This window comes from Eucalyptus grandis, chromosome 1 (genome assembly GCF_016545825.1).
Source record: "Eucalyptus grandis isolate ANBG69807.140 chromosome 1, ASM1654582v1, whole genome shotgun sequence".
Lineage (NCBI taxonomy): Eukaryota > Viridiplantae > Streptophyta > Magnoliopsida > Myrtales > Myrtaceae > Eucalyptus > Eucalyptus grandis.
The window spans coordinates 51935503-51953526 of NC_052612.1; the positions used below are offsets into that span (position 1 = coordinate 51935503).

Genomic DNA, 18024 nt, shown 5'->3' on the forward strand with positions numbered 1-18024 from the left:
AGTTCCCATTTGAGCGCACATTTCTGACCACTGATTTATAGCATCGTTGAATAGTATGATTGATAACCACCGACTGCATCTGATCCTGTTTTGTTTTTTATATCATTTGAACCAACTGCCTCTGATCGATTGTATATTCTCTTCACATAAATGCATTTTCAAAGTACACAGAATTCATCAGTGGAAAATCCAGATCTATCCTTTAGGATCTCTTTGCTCGCGGAAGCATCGCTGCGTCAAAATTGGAAAAATTGATTGGAAGTTGGGTGCACGTTTCTTCACGATTAACGAAGCCAACACGCGGGGGCGCCGCTGGAAAAGGCCAAAGTCAACTACGTGAAAAAGTCAAACGAGGGCAAGTGCGTCGTGGATCGATCCTTCTGCGCGCCGCCCCCTTTCTTAGCTGGCATGTGGCTCTTGATCCTTGAAAGAGTATCCCCAATCTTTCAATTAATGTGACTTTGTTTAGCACAATACTGTCTACCAGCAGTTACAAGTCAGAGTACTGATTAAGGGTATGAGAGAATATAACAAGTTGGTTTTGGAGACGTGCCTGTGAAAACATTGATCAGGATTGGATCGAGAGATTGCATTACCAAAGAGGCTTACTAGATTTAAATAGGTACATGCTACTTCCATGATTAAAAGAAAAGAAAAAAAAAAAAGGGCGCGCAGCTCGTATCTGGTATTGAGCATATAAAGATTGATAACATTGATGAGGGTCTTATCTTATGTTAAAAATGTTAGCCGGCCCTATTCTTGCATTTTTAGCGTTTACAATTTGCAAGCATACTAGCTTAATGTTTTATTCACTTGAAAGTAAAAAAAATGCATTATTAATCTAGAGTTTTGACTTTTTTCGCTATTGAATGAAACGGACAGTTTCCACAAGTGGCGGTCGATTATTGGCATGAGTACACATGAATATGTGAAAATAACACGTCATATCTTAAATAGATTTAAGGAGCACCCAACCATCAATGTCCTGTCACCCATAACCATTTTTATAAAGGGTTTATTAGCATAGCGGTCTTTGTGTTATTATGATAATAACGGCTTGTTATGAGCCACAAATCCTTAAAAGAGTGGAATCCACAATAATTAAAATATGAATGATTTAATCTTTCTCTAAGTCAGTTTTCTTATTAAAGGTGCTTTGTCACATGAAAAATTAATGATGTGAATAAATCGCTCAAAAATTGAGTCAATAAAAGTATTTTTATTACCAATAAACATTTATACCTAAGCATTTGTCGTTAATGACAACAGTAACTTTTATTAATCCATTTTTCGTAAGAGATACAAAACATCATTTCATATTCCGCTTGTCCATCTAAATATTTTGAGTGTTTGTTCTATAAGGACGAGATTTCCTCGTACTTTCTGGAGTGAAAAGGACATTCAAAGTACGGTTCCTCCGCTAATCTTGCAGCCCACTTGTCAATGACAGAATCTTGCCAAACAAGGCCATGTTCCACTGGAAAACATCATCCCTCCTCGACCCCGTCCTTGTTCATAAAACTATTGACATTCTAAGAAACACATTAAAATACACAACGGTCAATGAAGTCCCCGGTCAAATGTTTAGATCCAGCAGTCATTATTTTACCAGTTCATTGCCATGTGGTGTTCGGTCTTTAAGCCAGTCTGTCAACCACTACTCTCTTATCTATCATCTTCTTCGACCCTTTCTTTGCCCTATATAAACAAAATCTCTCCGCCAGCCTACAGCAGCAAACGTCACAATATCTCATTGAACTTCCAAGAACCACAACCAGTTCGTCGATGGCTACGGCGAAGCTCGTGCTGACATTATTTACGATTTTCTTCTTCTCATTCATCTCCTCCAGCTTGGCCATTGTTTCCACAAGTTGGTGCAACAAGACTCCTTACCCGGAACAGTGCAAGTACTTCATGCAAAATGCGCCACGACGCTTTGTGCCGGCGCGCATGTCCGAGTTCAGGAAGATGGCTGTCGAGATGGCCATGGAAGGTGCCCTGCAGGCCCAGAGCCACAACAAGTGGCTTGGCCCGAAGTGCCGCGGCCACAAGGAACGGGCCGCGTGGGCCGACTGCTTGAAGCTCTATCAGGAGACCATCCACCGCCTCAACCGCACAGCCGGCGACTGCACTGACTCGGACCAGCAGACCTGGCTCAGCGCCGCGTTGACAAACCTCGACACCTGTCGGACTGGGTTTGCAGAGCTCGGCGTCGCGGACTATGTGTTCCAGCTCATGTACAACAGCAATGTCACCAAGCTCATAAGCAACGCTTTGGCCTTGAAAAATAATAATGCCTCCTCCTCGGCCACGCAAGACACTACACACAACGATGGACAAGGTTTTCCCAGTTGGGTCACTGCTGGCGTTAGGCGACTCCTGCAGTCGGCTTCCCCGACCCCAGACGTCACGGTGGCTCAGGACGGCTCAGGGAATTTTCGGACAATTCAGCAGGCGCTTGATGCGGCGGCAAAGAGGAGCGGAAGCAAGAGGTTTGTGATCTATGTGAAGAGAGGGGTTTATCAGGAGAATCTTGTAATAGGGAGTGGGCTCGATAACATAATGATGGTCGGTGATGGACTGAGATTTACCGTTATCACCGGCAGCCGGAGCGTTGGTGGGGGCTCCACCACCTTCAACTCAGCCACCGTCGGTGAGTAATGAACAGATCACTCCCATATCACGGCAGTAAAATAGGTTTTTGCATGATCTACAATTCTTAATCAATGGTCGACAAAGTAAACTAGTATGCACAAGATAAATTAGTTGCGTTAAGTTTTGAGTTTGTATTAATTCCGGATGAGTTTATCTCTGTTGCATTATGTGTAATTTAGTTTCATTCTCTGCTTCACATTAATGTAAATGCCAAAAGTTCAAAACATAAAGATACATTGATCCGTAAGTGCAAAGATGATTTATTCATGCACCATTTAATACTTACATGTTTTGTAATCGCAGCTGTAACAGGTGATGGATTCATTGCACGAGGAATCACATTCCGCAACACTGCCGGTCCACAAAACCACCAAGCCGTGGCTCTCCGATCCGGTTCCGACCTCTCTGTGTTCTATCGTTGTGGATTCGAGGGCTATCAGGACACTCTCTACGTCCACTCCGAACGCCAGTTCTACAAAGAATGCTACATTTATGGCACCGTCGACTTCATCTTTGGAAACGCGGCCGTGGTCCTACAGAATTGCATGATCTATGCGCGAAGGCCTATGAGTGGCCAGAAGAACACGATCACAGCCCAAGGTCGGACGGACCCGAATCAAAACACAGGGATCTCAATCCACAATTCAAGGGTCATGGCTGCGCCCGATCTAAAACCGGTGCTTAGCTCCTTCAAATCATACTTGGGACGACCATGGAAACAATATTCTCGTACCGTATATCTGCAAACTTACCTTGATACACTAATTGATCCGGCTGGTTGGCTAGAATGGGATGGTAATTTTGCACTAAGTACGTTGTACTACGGAGAATATAAGAACCTCGGCCCGGCAGCTTGGACAAGTGGCCGTGTGAAGTGGCCAGGTTATCGGGTCATAACGAGCTCAAGTGAAGCCTCGAAATTCACCGTCGCCAACTTTATAGCGGGGCAATCATGGTTGCCGTCCACCGGAGTCCCGTTTACTCCCGGCCTTTGAAGAAGTTCTTTCGATGTATGTTCTGTCGAGTTAAATCACGGCATTTTTTTTTCATTCGCTTTGCTACAATAACCACGTTAACGTGTTGATATTGCCTCATACAGGAAACGCAGAATTCTTGTGACCAAATTGTCTAATCTATAATTGGATTAATAAGAGGTGGGATCTTTCTGTTGTTTGTTTCTTGCGTTGCACAGACTTTCAGTGATACTTTTGGGTCAGCTGTATTAACTGGTACACAAAATTATGGTATACAAACCGATTCAGCAGATTGCATAGTTCAGCTAGTAGCTAAAAGTTACAAATCTAACGACGAGAAATTTAAATATGTAGAATGTATGATTCTCATCTCTTCTTTTAATGAGTAAGTTAGCTTTATTCCAAATCAAAGTGCATGGGGACTAGCCTACATAGAACTATTCCTATCTCAATTTCGTAGTTAGCCAAGAAGAGCAAGTTATCAACCGTTTGGCATCATTGCTAATCTTGGGTCAAATTATTCAAAAAAATCCTAAAATTGTTACACTTTCGTTAATTTAGTCATAAGCCTTTTTAATTTTGCTAATTGAATTCTAAAAATTTTCACAAGTTACCAGTTGAGTCAACTCGACCAATTTTGACTGGAAATTATTGACGTGAATGCTAGTCATCTTACGTTACCATTTGGCAAAAGGAAGTCTCACATTGCTAGCCAACCAACTCTGCATATGACCTCTGAGGCTACCCTCACCTCACAAGAGCTCTATTGGAGATGAGAAACTTTTCAAATAAAATTGATTGGATCGACTTAATTGAAAAAATGTAATAAATTTAGGACTTTGTGGACAATTTTCACTACTGATCTTAGTAACACTTTCCTTTCTTGTTCCCAAGCCAGCACTGATCATCGGCCTCAATATAACGTCAGCCCAAGTCAACGGAAGGATTGATCCTGGATCCTGGCAAGCCCGAAGGGCCCAAATCAGCAAAGGATTTCATCCTGGATTTCAATTCATTGTTTCCTTCCCGAACTTGCGCCTTTCGCCTTCGTGTGCGCTTCTCTCAGGATTCGATCCTAGATCTTAAAACATATAGTGCCAAAACAGGCCATTGCTTAGGCCGTTGATCTCTCGGGGATTTGACAAGTGGCACGTAAAGGGGAATCTCCTTTTTGGTTGGCGCATCTCGATCGCTGATTTCAGCAATCAGGTCTTGTAATTTTCGGAACAATTAGTGAATCTCGGGATTAACTTTAATCATTCGGGGACTCCCAGCTCCTGGAGCTTTATTTGTTATCGGTTCTCATTCATATTATTACCGCAATAAAACCCCATTATTATTTTTCCGACCGTGACATGCGAACCAAATCGCAATCATGTCAATTCTCCTTGCGGAAAAACTGTAGTTATTTGTCCTTTTAGGTGAGATTTTCCACCAACGGAGGGGTGGGGAGGGGATCGAGACCATTTTGTCCGAAATGACAAGATGGGGGAATCACATATGTCACCTAAGTCAAATGATGCATGGCCCGTCGTGACCGTGCGGGACGAAAAGGGTGAATGATACATGGCATTTGTAATGCTTTACTTGAGCGACCGCACTATAGTTAATCATCATCACCGTAACACCTAACACGCAATTCTAATGCCCACAGCATTATTCATGTGGCTTGGATTTGGTCATAACTAAGGGTCCGTTTGTTCAAAGAAAAATTATTTTAAAAAAAAATTATTTTCTAACTTTCTTGTAATTGGATGTCGGAAAACTAATCGATTTACATAAAATGTTTTCCATAGACCAAAATAATAAGTTTAAATTGAGGGAAAACAACTTCGCTTGAAATCATTTTTTGTAACCCATCAAACAAATGAAAATTAATTATTTTCCTTAAAAATGATTTCTATGAAAAAACCAAATGGATGAACCTTAAATGTGAATAAGCTACGGACTCTCCATGGCCATAAGAGGTTGTTGATGGTCATACGGTAATTAACATGCAAGTGCTTGTGTTCTTTGCGCTCATGTGTCTATAATGAAATAGGCTTTACTATCATAACATTTTTTTGGGTAAAGTAACTAATATGTTGTAAATCACAAATTCTTCGAAAAGTGAACCCAACAATTGTTTATAATTTTTTTTTTTTTTTACCCAAAATAGGTTTTTAATATCATAATAATTAAGACCACTCACATAAGTATATCTCTAATGAAATTCACCTATCGATGGAGAAGTCTAAGGGAAAACTATCTTGATTATACAGTCCCCCAATAACCCTTGATTATAATTTAAAGCATTTGAATACGGATGCAAAATAATATATGGTAAGTTATCGTGTCGTATGTATTCAATTAGATCATATCTAGAGCCACCTTAAATTTAGAGGTTTCATTAGCTCATGATTTTAATATAGCAACAAATATAGGTTGAAAATGGAAGATTCAAAAAATATGTAGCTCGTTTTCTTTTCACCGATATAGTATGGATGTCTGAACTTTCGACTCCACTTGTCCATAGATGTAGGAAAACTACGTCATACAATATGTTTAAACAAGCATAACGCAATCAATTCACAAACAACTAGGAATGATCTTACCATAATCCGCCTTGCCCCATTTGAATGGTATTACTTCCGGTAGAATAGACATTAGTTGTTCCACATCACTGCATAGGTTTACCAAATGGTTAGCCATGGGCTCAATTCTCCACTGGCGTCACTTTGTAACCCCAATTTAGTTGTCACTCTAAGCAAAAAGCCTCCGAGCAAGTTGTTAGGAGCACGCAGTAAAAGCTAATGAGTTATAAGCCAACTATAATATATTAACTACTCAACATCACATCAATTCTTCAATATGGGCTTTATCTTCGATTCAACTCAATTTTCTAATGTGAGACTTCTCTCTGACACAACTCAATTCTTTGATGTGAGATTTTTTTCTAACACAACTTATACGTGGATCCTAACACAAGTATCATAGCATTCAACCGTTTTTCTATAACTTATTGACACACTCTGAGATAATTATCGAAAGATGAAAAGAAATCGGCTTACTTTATGAATGGTGTGAGTCACAAAACCAATTACCATATAGAAGCTAATAAAAAACCTGCATTTTGTGTAGAATCCAAATGTAGATTACTAGCATAATCTATTAGACTAAATTTAGATAACTCCTCCTCGCTAAATGTACAAAGGAAGACATCGTCAATTTCCAAACAAAGATACTATTTATCTTTGTGATGTCTGGGGAAAAAGGCAGGTGGTTTGCCCTTTTCTTGCCTTTTGCTTTTCCACTTTCACTATAATTGTCTGCGTGCACGGTCTCCCAATCAAAATGTGTCCGACCTGTATTCCTACTTATCAAATCTTGAGTATCTTGTACTCATTGCTGGTATACTACGCTTTCCACCTGACAGATATTTTCCAAAGCTTTCGCATATCCACTAAATTACCCTCGAGTCAAGATATTATTGATTTTTGTTCAATCAGGGAGGAGAGAAAAATCAAGACTGGTTAGTACAACGATGGTTGCATCATGTATGCTATGCAAAAACTGTTCATGACGTCACTTAACTCTAAAACTACAGAGAAAATGAAGAAGACAGATAAAAAAAATGAATTATAATTTGGTCAATCCACACTGAGTGGAATCAACATATACACAAACCTACTTGAAATTTGAATTATCGATGTAAATAAATAAGGGTATCATACGTTGACAAAAGAAAGTCACTTGTTTAGATCTCCCTATAAGGGTCCGTGATCTGAATTCTGTAGGAAAGTTCCAAATAGATCGAGAGCCTAGCAGAACTTGGTGATTATAGGTCGATGTCACCATAGGCTGATGCAACCAAAGGGCAATAACGTCCTTTGATAGTCCTGACAAAACCGTCAGGTGTCGCGCCAGTAGATGCGTCGAATTTGCACGAAAAGGTCGTGGCCCATGAATCGAAACCCCCCCGATCTTGGGCTAAAATCAAATGGAAATTGATCATGATGGTCGGCATCTGTCTGGTGTGTAAAAGAAGCTGTGTCCATGAAACTTTATTGTATGATCTCCAGATAATGGGGACAAGTCCATCTCCAACGTCGATCTCATAGATTTCATAGTGAGACCTATATAATTAATAATTAGGATGACATTGACCTAAAAGAAAAATTATCTAAAAGTTCTAAACATATTATACGGCAACTATTCAATTCTAAACTTTTCAATTATGCAAATTTGATTTTAATTTTTTAACAATTTATCAATTTAGTCATTCCGATCAAATAAGGTCGAAAATCCCTGATGTTATAATCTAGTCACTTTTCTATACCAAATAATCATGTTGTTGCCCTCACTAACCAACAGGTGAGGGTCATCAATCAAGAGTTGGGAAAAAAAACAGAGAGAGAGAGAGAGAGAGAGATAATTAAAATAGTAAAAAAAAAAAAAATAAAAAAATTGTAAAAATTATCTATGTCGGTGATTTCCAATTTTAATTGGCCAGAATAATTAAATTGGTACATCTTCAAATTCAAATCTTGAAAAGATTTAATTAAATTGATAAATGTTTAGGATTAAATTAGCACAATTAAAACATTTAAGAATTGGGGGAGGTAAGGGTGCAAAATCATCCCCAACTTAAATTTTGGTGCAAGGAATTGGATACATCCGCCTGTTGTGATAAATTTAAGCTACGCGTAAGGTGCCACATCATTTTGGGTTCCTCAATGACTCGATTGCCAAAAGAAAAAAATTGTCCGTGCTTGTGCCACGTAAGGAAGGGACAATTTTCCTAAAACACTAAGGGCCTGTTTGGCAACTTGCCCAACAAGTGCTGCATTCTTGATTTTTTGTTCCGTAGGGAGAATCGAGTGAGAAGTGAGGAACAAATTTGTTCCGGGAACAATTTTGGACAAGATTTGAGAATAAAAAAAAAAATTTGATTCTCGTCCGAGAATCGGAAAAAGAATCAAAACAATAAAACCTTGTTTTCTCTTTCAACATAAGAGAGATAGCCGGGCGAGGTCCGGCGAGCTCGCGGAGGCAAGCCCAGCCCACCGGCGAGGCTCGGCCTCGCCAGATCCGGCGACAAAAAAAAATCTTAAAAATATTTAGAATTAAATTGATAAATGTTTAGGATTAAATTGACACAATTAGGAAAAAGGGGAAAAAAAGAAAAAGAAAAAGAAAAAAAAAAAAAAAAAGGAAAAAAGTAAAAAAGTAAAAAATATTTAAAATTATATTGGCTATCATGCAATAGGTTTAAGACTTTGTGTAAAATCATCCCCAACTTAAATTTCATGCAATAAATTCTACACATCCACCTGTTGTGATATATTTAAGCCACTCTAGAGGTGCCACATCATTTTACGAAAACCAATTCCTCAATGACCTGATTGCCAAAAAGAAAAAAATTGTCCGTGCTTGTGCCACGTAAGGTAGGGACAATTTTCCTAAAACGCTAAGTGACCGAACTCTCCCTTCTATCTCTAGTTTGTAGTTTCTTTCCATTGGTTTTAGAAAATAAGAGTCATATTGGGTCCACGGAAGATTGTTAACTACAGTTTCCTTGCATCTTTTGTTAGTCTTCTTGTGTGCTTTCCTCTAAGCTTTCACGATTTTTTTTATATAAATAAATTGCAAAGCGGAGGTTCAAACAGTTGGTTTTTGTCGTTTATCTTCTTTGAATCATTAGATACTTAAGATAAGGAGGAGATCTGCAATCAAGATTCTAGCAAAAATTTCGATTGGTTGCTTTATTTTACCCCATTTAGAGAAAGAAGACAAGTTGACTTCGTTCTCTGTGAAGAAAAATCAAAATATGGAAAAACTACGAAATAGACTTAGACTAAAAGATATGACCTAACATGACATCATAAAACCATCTTAATCAATTATCTTAAAAAGGCTATGGAAATAGCTCCACCCTACATGTGAGCAAAACTCGCATTCGCTTCCGAAACAAGTCTCATGTGGGTGCCAGCACCATGTAAGTATGCTCACACGAATTAGTAGACCTAGTTATAACTTGTCAGAAAGAGATCAAAGCCATTTAAGGTGTATATGACAAAATTTTTAAAATAGAAATTAATTTTATGGCCATAAATTGATTTCTCAATTTCTATTTCATGGATGAGTTTTTCAACAAAGACACGCGTTTGATAACAATTTAGAATTTATATTTCTAGAGTAAAAATTCGTTTAATAAGAGAATAAAATTTCTTTTTCTAGGAGTGGCGATGGCCGGAATTCAGTGACCGGAGTCTGATGTCCAATGATTGGCATCTAGCGTTCGATGATCGATGGTGGGTGGTCGGAGTTAGCGTCCGACAGCCAATGTCCGGAGTTCGGCGTCTAACGTCCAACATCTGGCGGCCGACGACCGGTAGCTAGTGGTGGGTGGCCAACGACCGAAGTTCGACGGCCGGCAACGAGTGGCCAAGCCAGAGTTCGGCGGTCGGCAACCGGCGGTTGGTGGTGGGTGGCAAACGGCCAAAGTCCGATAGCTGGTGGTGATTGATGGGCGGTCAGCAGGGGACGTTCGGTAGTCGGCAATGGGCCTCTAGTGTTCGGCGGTTGGCGATGAGTGGCCAACAACTGACGGGTGTCCAACATTCAATGACAAGCAAGTTGGAGTCCGATGGCTAACTATCGGCGTTCGGTGGTCGGCGGTTGGTGCCGAGCGGTTGATGGGTGGGGCCGGTGACCAGCGACAGGCGTTCAACATCCCACGGGCAACGGGTGGGCGACGAGCAATGACTAGAGTGAACGATGAAGAAAGTTTTGATTTCTCATTTTTGTTCCAAAAATAGAAAAGTTAAAAATTTTAACTTCTGATTTTTACTCCAAATCTATTTTTGGAATAGAAATTTTTTCTAGAAATAGAAAAATGAAATTGCATTACCAAATGGATTTTTGTTCCAAACCTATTTCGGGGAATAGAGAAACAATGAAATAGAAGAAATAGAAACGTTGTCATGCGTGCCCTTAGCGTCATGCATGCCCTTAGCATCATCCATGATTTCTTTCTAGGACCTACTTTGATAGGTTTCTCTTTGACATAAGTACAACGGAAATCCCAAAACTTGTGATGCTAAAGATTCCTAGACCATGTCAATCAAAAATCTAGTTGTTGATTTACAAGGCAATCATCGATTCTAAATCTACTTCAGTTACTTCACGTCTGAAGGGTGTTTGCATTCCTCAACAGGCATTAACTCAATAACATTGGATCAAGTATATCTTGAGGACATGCAATTAGCAATATTTATTTCTAATATTTTCAAGGCATAGTAAATGTCGTTTAAGGTTTCTAGAGTTCTTACTTAATTGTCGTAGTTTTCTAATAAAACAAGTATGTCTACCCCATGAGTCCTTTTGTTTTTCCAATGAGTCTTAGTAATTACTCATGCCTGGAGGGCTGTTCCAAGCACGTCTATAAGTATGCTATGATGAATAAGAAGGTAGACTTGTTTTGAGTGATAAGTTATTTAGCCATTGGCTTAAGAACAAGAAGGATTTCTTGTTTTGCTCTTGTCTCTTAGGAGAATTCCTACGAATGGTGAGCGACTTATCCATTTACGATCTCACTTGTGTTATTTCCTACTTCTCTACACTTTCTCTAGCATCAACTTGTCATGGAGGGACAAGTGTTAAAAAAGTTCTAAACCTTTTGTATTTATGCCAATTTAGTCCTAAATCTTTTTTGTACCAATTTAGTCATAAACATTTTTACTTATTGCTGATTTAATCATTTCTAGCCAATTTTGGTCGGATTTTGCTGACTGAGCGTCAGCCGGCTGACGTGGCCCAATCAACGCTAACGTGGAAACATTTTAATAATATTTTAATATTTTTGAATTCTTTTTTGAATTATTTTATTTCCTACTTCTCTACACTGTCTCTAGCGTCTCGTATTCCCCACTCGTATTTTTCTAAAAGTTTGTGAAAATAACTTTTAGCCTTTTCTTTCTTTTTAATCTAATTTCATTAAGATTTGGGGTAAAAATTAGGATTTGGACCAAAAGGATGGTGTTTCGATCTTATTGAGCTTTATTTAAAGCCAATGTCACAAAGAACAAAGAAACCGTCTTACAAAAATAATCATGTCGGTATTTTCCGTAAGTTAAATTTGACGGAGTTAATAGAATGACCTGATGATACATTTTAACAAGATTTAATATTTGATTACACTTTTTTAAAGTTATTAAACTCAAATGCACTTTTGTGATTAGTTTTAGAACTTCTAGTAAACTTTTCGCATTTGTGTTTTGAGTCTTATAATTTGTCCATCCATTTCTGAATTTATATGTAAGACCCATGTGCTTTTGCTTTTTTTTTTTTTTAGGGTCAATAGAAAATTTCATTTATATATCATAATCAAACAAAGAGGAACATAAGAAGCTTCCAAGCAAAGCAAATCCCAAAAAGGTTGCAAAACAAAACAAAATCTGAAAAACAAATGAGTATGGTTTACAATTACAAGCATGCTCACATCCCAAAAGACCAGATTTGTTATAGTTTCAAAAAACAATTGACAGCTAATTATCGAAATCATTAATGATAGGCATACACCGAGATCTTTCCCTTCAAAAACTATGGTTTGCAATGTGTACCTAGATTCAATGTTCTCAGCACCATTGCCATACTAAGACAAGAAAAACAATAATATGTTGAATCAAAATAGATCAAAAGCTCCCACATCTAAATTTAGATATTGGGAGAGGAAAGCTTCTGTCAAATTTCAACGAAGTCACAGAACCATCTCTTGAGCATCTTGCTGACTAACTGGTGATGACGTTTTTACAAAATTTGCAGCTATAAGCAGATTTATTCACTACGAGGAGTGAAGAAAAGCAACAACAACAGGTGAAGGAAGACGCCAGACGAGACAAAAAAAAAAAAAGTCTCCCAAATTTGATCGGGAGAAAATATAAAAAGGGAAATCAAGGCTTAGAAAAAGGAAATGAGAGGAAAGCAGAGCCTACACAAGAAGTTCTTTTGAGAGAGGATTGATTAGGAGAGGAAGGGTTTTTTTGGGAGGAGGAGAGGGAGAGTTTTTAGGAGCCACGTACTTGATTTGCAGATTTTTGCATAAATTCATGTGAATTGCGCATTAATGAACAATATATCTTGATCGAAAGTAGTCTGAAGAAGTTTCATTCTGTCTATTCATTACCTACAAATCACCGTCAAAGCATGATCTAATTAAAGCAATCATATACGCTGGTGGGGTTTTGGATGAAATTCTGATGTAACGAGTCCTATCTAGAACAATTATAGCCTGACATCATGTGTACCTTCTTAAGAATTACATACATTAATTCAAGAGTCTCATTCACTTTGCTTATCGAATTTTGAAATCCTTTCTTCTCTTATTTGGTAATTTTTTCTATTTGATTCTTGATTGTGCAAAAAAAAACGAAAAGAAATTTGCTAAATTTATGTAAGAGTACTTTCATATTAAATCACATCTTTATTGATATTTTAAATGTTTACGCCTATTAACGATGAAGTTACGCAAATCCTACAATTTCAACCTAAAACAAAAGAACCCATGCGTGAATAGCTAACGGGCATTTCCGGCCTCCTCTACAAGAAAGCATGTTACATCTGCATTAAATTGTTGGAGTGGAGTAACAACGAACCGAGTCAACCACGGCGTCTTTATAATATGCGTTTCCTAAGTATACAATTAAATTTCGAAAAATCTAACAATCGATTAATTAAAAAAGAGCGAAAAAGGTCGAGCCTTACATTTGATCGGCAGACATCATCATCAAGTGCAATGGCTTGCACGAGAAACATGTTCTCAACTGCTAATTTGCTCTTATAAAATGGAATTAGAGGTCAAAGTGACCAACAAATTCTGTATAAAAATGAAAAATAAAGAGAGGGGCGCACGTGTAGAGCTTCGCATAATAACAAAGGGAGAAACCACGTTTTCGGGACCTAACGAGTGGGGACAACCTTGTAGGACACACCAAAGGTCGCCAGCTCGGAAGGAGCCCCACCCCACAAGTTGGGGAGGCTTAATAATAGTAGGCTAACCCCACGCCGGACCACAAGCCGCCACGTTCAGAGACTCCAGGCCAGGCCAGGCCAGGCCCATCATGCTCCTCCCTCCGCCCCGGGGCCCACCACCTCTCCACCCGCACTCGCCCCCGACATCTCCCTTCGGCTCGGCTCCGCTCCGCTCGGCTCGGCTCCCGAGCATCAGCCGGCTCGTTAGCATACGGTTGGAGGTCTGTCGCTTTACCCTTGTTAACTTCCGGTTACGGTCGCCGGGCCCCACTCCCCGAGGAATCCACCTTGGAACGAGGGGTTAAAGGGTGACGTGGCGGACGGATATTTGACCGACCAATCCCAATCGGCAGGGTGCCCCCACCGCCACCCGCTTGCCTCCGAAAATTATTTCGCACCCGTTCAATCCCCGAAAAGAAAGATGATATTCGCTTTCTCTTGGTTTCCTTTCCATCATCTGTCTGCTCTCCCAACGAGTTTTTTTGCCTGGAGAAGCATGTTTAAGTGATGCAAGAATATTAACACCACGTGATATTTGAAGCGGGGACTTGACGGTTGATCATCTTCCATCTTTTATTGGGATGTACAGATGAGGTTAAGGAATCATTGAGCAATGAACTTGTGGAAAATGTTTTCAAGGCTAATCACCCAATTCTTCGTGAATCTTGCCGGTTTGACTTCAGCAATTAGAAAGGGTTTTGATCAATGGACGTACTTTATTTAGCAATAACATGTGTGAAATTTACATCCTCTTTAGTATCTCGTGATGAAGAAAACTATTAAAAAATACAATTCAAAAGTTTAGATTGAAAAATAGAGAGATCGAATGAATACAAAGAGCCAAAAAATAAAAATATTGTCGAGCGATCTAGAATGTTTTCAACACTCCCTCTCATTTGCAAGCCGAAATAGGATTTGCCCATGAGATTTGAATTATAGGCATGAACTTACAAGCGAAATGGGGAATCTTAGCTCCGATATCATGGTGGAAAGTCATCCTCTCTCTTGCATTACAACTCTCACATTGTATCAAAATAGGAGGTGATAAATTCAAATATTTCCAAACTTTTATTTGCCTTTCCTATTACATATTATCATGCTTTAGAATTAGGTCAAAATTTAGCATATGCGTAAGGAGAAGTATTAAAATAATTAAATATCAAACCACACTAATCATTTGACAACCTATGTTTTTAGTTAGAACTATTTGGACAATGGTCTCACTAAAACTATTAGACAAATCTATACCTGGTTATGGGTAAGATCCTTTTCCGCTCTTCTTGATCTAACTCTATGATTTTGTTCATTGAAAACCTCATCGTAAAGAGAGGGGAGAGATTGGAGAAGACGACCTGAGAAGGTAGTCGGACGGGTCAAATCGATCGATTTGGCACCTTTTTATTTGTTTGTCGAAGACAAATCTTGCAAGTCATCGATCGTAACTTAAGTAAGATGCATTGAACGGGAGTGGGAGGTTGCCTAGCAAAGTGAAGATCAAATCTGAGTCATTAAGTTTCTCGAAGTGTAAAACCCTGGATTGTTGATATGATCCACAGTTTTCGTGTTTTACGCCACCAAAAACCAGAAAGGAACGGGATGAAAGCAAAACCGTGAGCAGTTGGAAACGGGGCTCGAGTCCCGTTACGGTCGACTCAGCCAGTGAGACAGGGGCTTATAAAAACTCCATTATCATCATGACTTGGGGAAGTGGAAGGGAAGCGTATGGATCACGAGCGAATTCGGTACTCCCAAAAAATCATTGCTCTCTAGAGGCAATTATGTACACGTAGTACGAGGGGTTCGATAGCCCCTTTAGTTCTCAATCCCGTTCATCATGTATGGAGACATCCTCTAGCAACCAAGGAAACCGATCAACCAAACATGACATCCCTTTATGAACATTTACTCTTTCGGTAGATGTCCGTAGCCTACCCTCGTTTTTTCGACAAGAATTTCGGTGGTTTCAATAAATGGTTGCTTTAACATTTCACATTGCTCCAGCACCTCAACATCTATACATACACAAATCAAATGTAACATGACCATCCTAGAAATAACTAGGAGCTTAAACGTAGCGAAAGAGGATCGATTTCTTTTACATACGCGTACACGAGCTAAATGAAATATAGATTATGAATGGGCATAAGGTTGCTGGTTGAATCAGACTGTCATGGGGCTCCTGACATTTGAGTTTCAAATAATTATTTGCTTAAGAAATTTATGTACACATGAACTATGTTTTAATATGCACATGCACTTACATCAACAAATACGCACCATCTACTTAAAGTTTTATATGAACTTTGGGAGATCGAACTCTTTTTCAATATTAACTTTTCTTTATCTCTTAATTATTAACCGTGACATGGGCGTGAGGTAAGAAAGTGTCGATAATAAAAATAAAAATAAAAAGAATTACTTGAAGATAGAACTTCCCCAAATTAACCTCAATCATGACAGTAATAATGCGACTGAACAACCTGCTTATAGGCTCATGTGACATGGAAGTGAGTTGAAAAATCCATGTTAAAGAAGGATCCAATTATCACATTTTATGTGTTGACGCCGGACCAATATTTCATGAAACCTTCATGATACTAGGGTTACTCAAGCATCATCATCATCGCCATCTTGTTACAGTTGAAAGCTTCATAGAAAGAGGGTGGAAATGGTAGGGACTAGGAATCGAGTTCGGGCTAGCATGGGGACAACATGGCTATTTTGCTATCTCTGTGTGTGTGAGAAAGAGAATCCTTTGTGTCTATAGCTACACTTTTGGGACGTTGGATCGTCGGTGAGTTAAATAGTCGCTCACGGTAGACAAAGCTCCCCAATCCGGCTAGGTGCCTCAATAAATTTTGAATGTTGTTACTACATTTGTAAATTTCACGAGTGTCGTTAATTGCATAAAATGATAATTTGGATTGTCGTGGTACACGATGAAAACACTAAAGGGAATAGTGAATCTCATCCCACTACAAGCACCACAAAATACTTATTTTTACATAAAGTGCAATACAAATTTACGCGTTTTAATCAAATTGCTAAAAGGCATTACTATGGTGTTATAATTTAAAAATAAATGCTCAAATTAGAAATTAAGAGAGCAGAAAATTTAAGAGACTTGTAAAGTCTACTTCCCTCCCTCTCGGAGCTCCATTAGTACCTATCCCAGAAGTTTTCCATTTATTTTTTAACATCCCTAGTTTTTTAAGCTTTTTCTTAAAATTATCCCGTTAAATTAGTAAAGTATACATTTAGTAGTAATAACAAGTTAAATCATACAACCGACGAATTGTTTCAAACAGTTTAAAGAATAAATTGTTACTTTTAGTGGTTAGCGGTGGCACTTTTCCATGTTTATATTTCAATTATTAGTTTGGAATCGAGAGCCCAAAGGACATAGATACAAAATCAAAGAAAATGTTGCACTTTACCAGCCTAAAACCCATGTGCACAGAATATGCTGATAGAAAAATTAACGCCGTTAACATGTGTAAGAAAATGCATGTTCACGGGGGCCAAATGCAACTTTTTAAACATCACGGTACACCAACCTTAAAATTGACGAAGATAACATGAAATTTCAAAAAGGTCAAAAAGAAAATTACATCTTATTCACGGTCACTCTCGTCTCTTCGATCTTTTTATTTTCACGGTTCACTCCCACTTTCACCTCGCCTCTCTTCTCTAACAAAATGATCATCATCAACACCGTAAACCAGCTACCACCTTAATAATGAATGACGAGTCATATTGGTGACCAACGATAGAACCAAATCCAACAACACCAATAAATATAATCAAATGATTTTCTTTGCTAGGATTATCGATTTTATTGGATTTTTGGGTACTCTTTTTGTGCCTTCTATTGGAAAGCATGGATCTTTTAAGCTCATCAAGTAAAATGTACTATTGCTCTTCGTTAATATCCTAAAATAATTATTTTCTGCATTATCTAAATCGAATTAAACTGAAATCTCATGAAGAATTTGGTCGGATCAGCAGCCCGCGAATTAAGCAAATGGATGTATGCTTTGTCGTAAATGATCATGGCTTCTATTTTATGTTCAAAATATATCGAATTGTATGTTTCCACCCCATTTCTGCAGGATTTCAAGATTGCTTATTGGGTTGAAATGTTTGTTCCTGTCACTTCACAAATTGCCTCTCTCTCTCTCTCTCTCTCTCTCTCTCTCTCTCTCTGTGGGACACATCGAAGACATTGAGATGAAGAACAGCATTCCCGAAGATTAGCTTGGAGGGGTCTCGATCAGTTGCGGGTGGAGGTGGCACAACAAGACCCTCTCTCTATCTCTCCTCTCAGCCAATCTTGCGCCACCTTTTTTTCCCGCGTCAAGCTTTTCCACCAATTCTGCTTTCC

At 38.8% G+C, this 18024-nt stretch overlaps 1 protein-coding gene across 1 annotated transcript; it reads left to right on the forward strand.

The window, feature by feature from the left end:
- The first annotated feature begins 1749 nt into the window (after positions 1–1749).
- On the forward strand, positions 1750–3828 carry LOC104449648 (pectinesterase-like). Its single transcript, XM_010063882.3, has 2 exons — positions 1750–2653; positions 2959–3828. Exons 1-2 carry the CDS (start codon positions 1786–1788, stop codon positions 3648–3650), a joined length of 1560 nt encoding a protein of 519 aa, XP_010062184.1. The 5' UTR covers positions 1750–1785; the 3' UTR covers positions 3651–3828.
- Positions 3829–18024: the final 14196 nt, after the last annotated feature.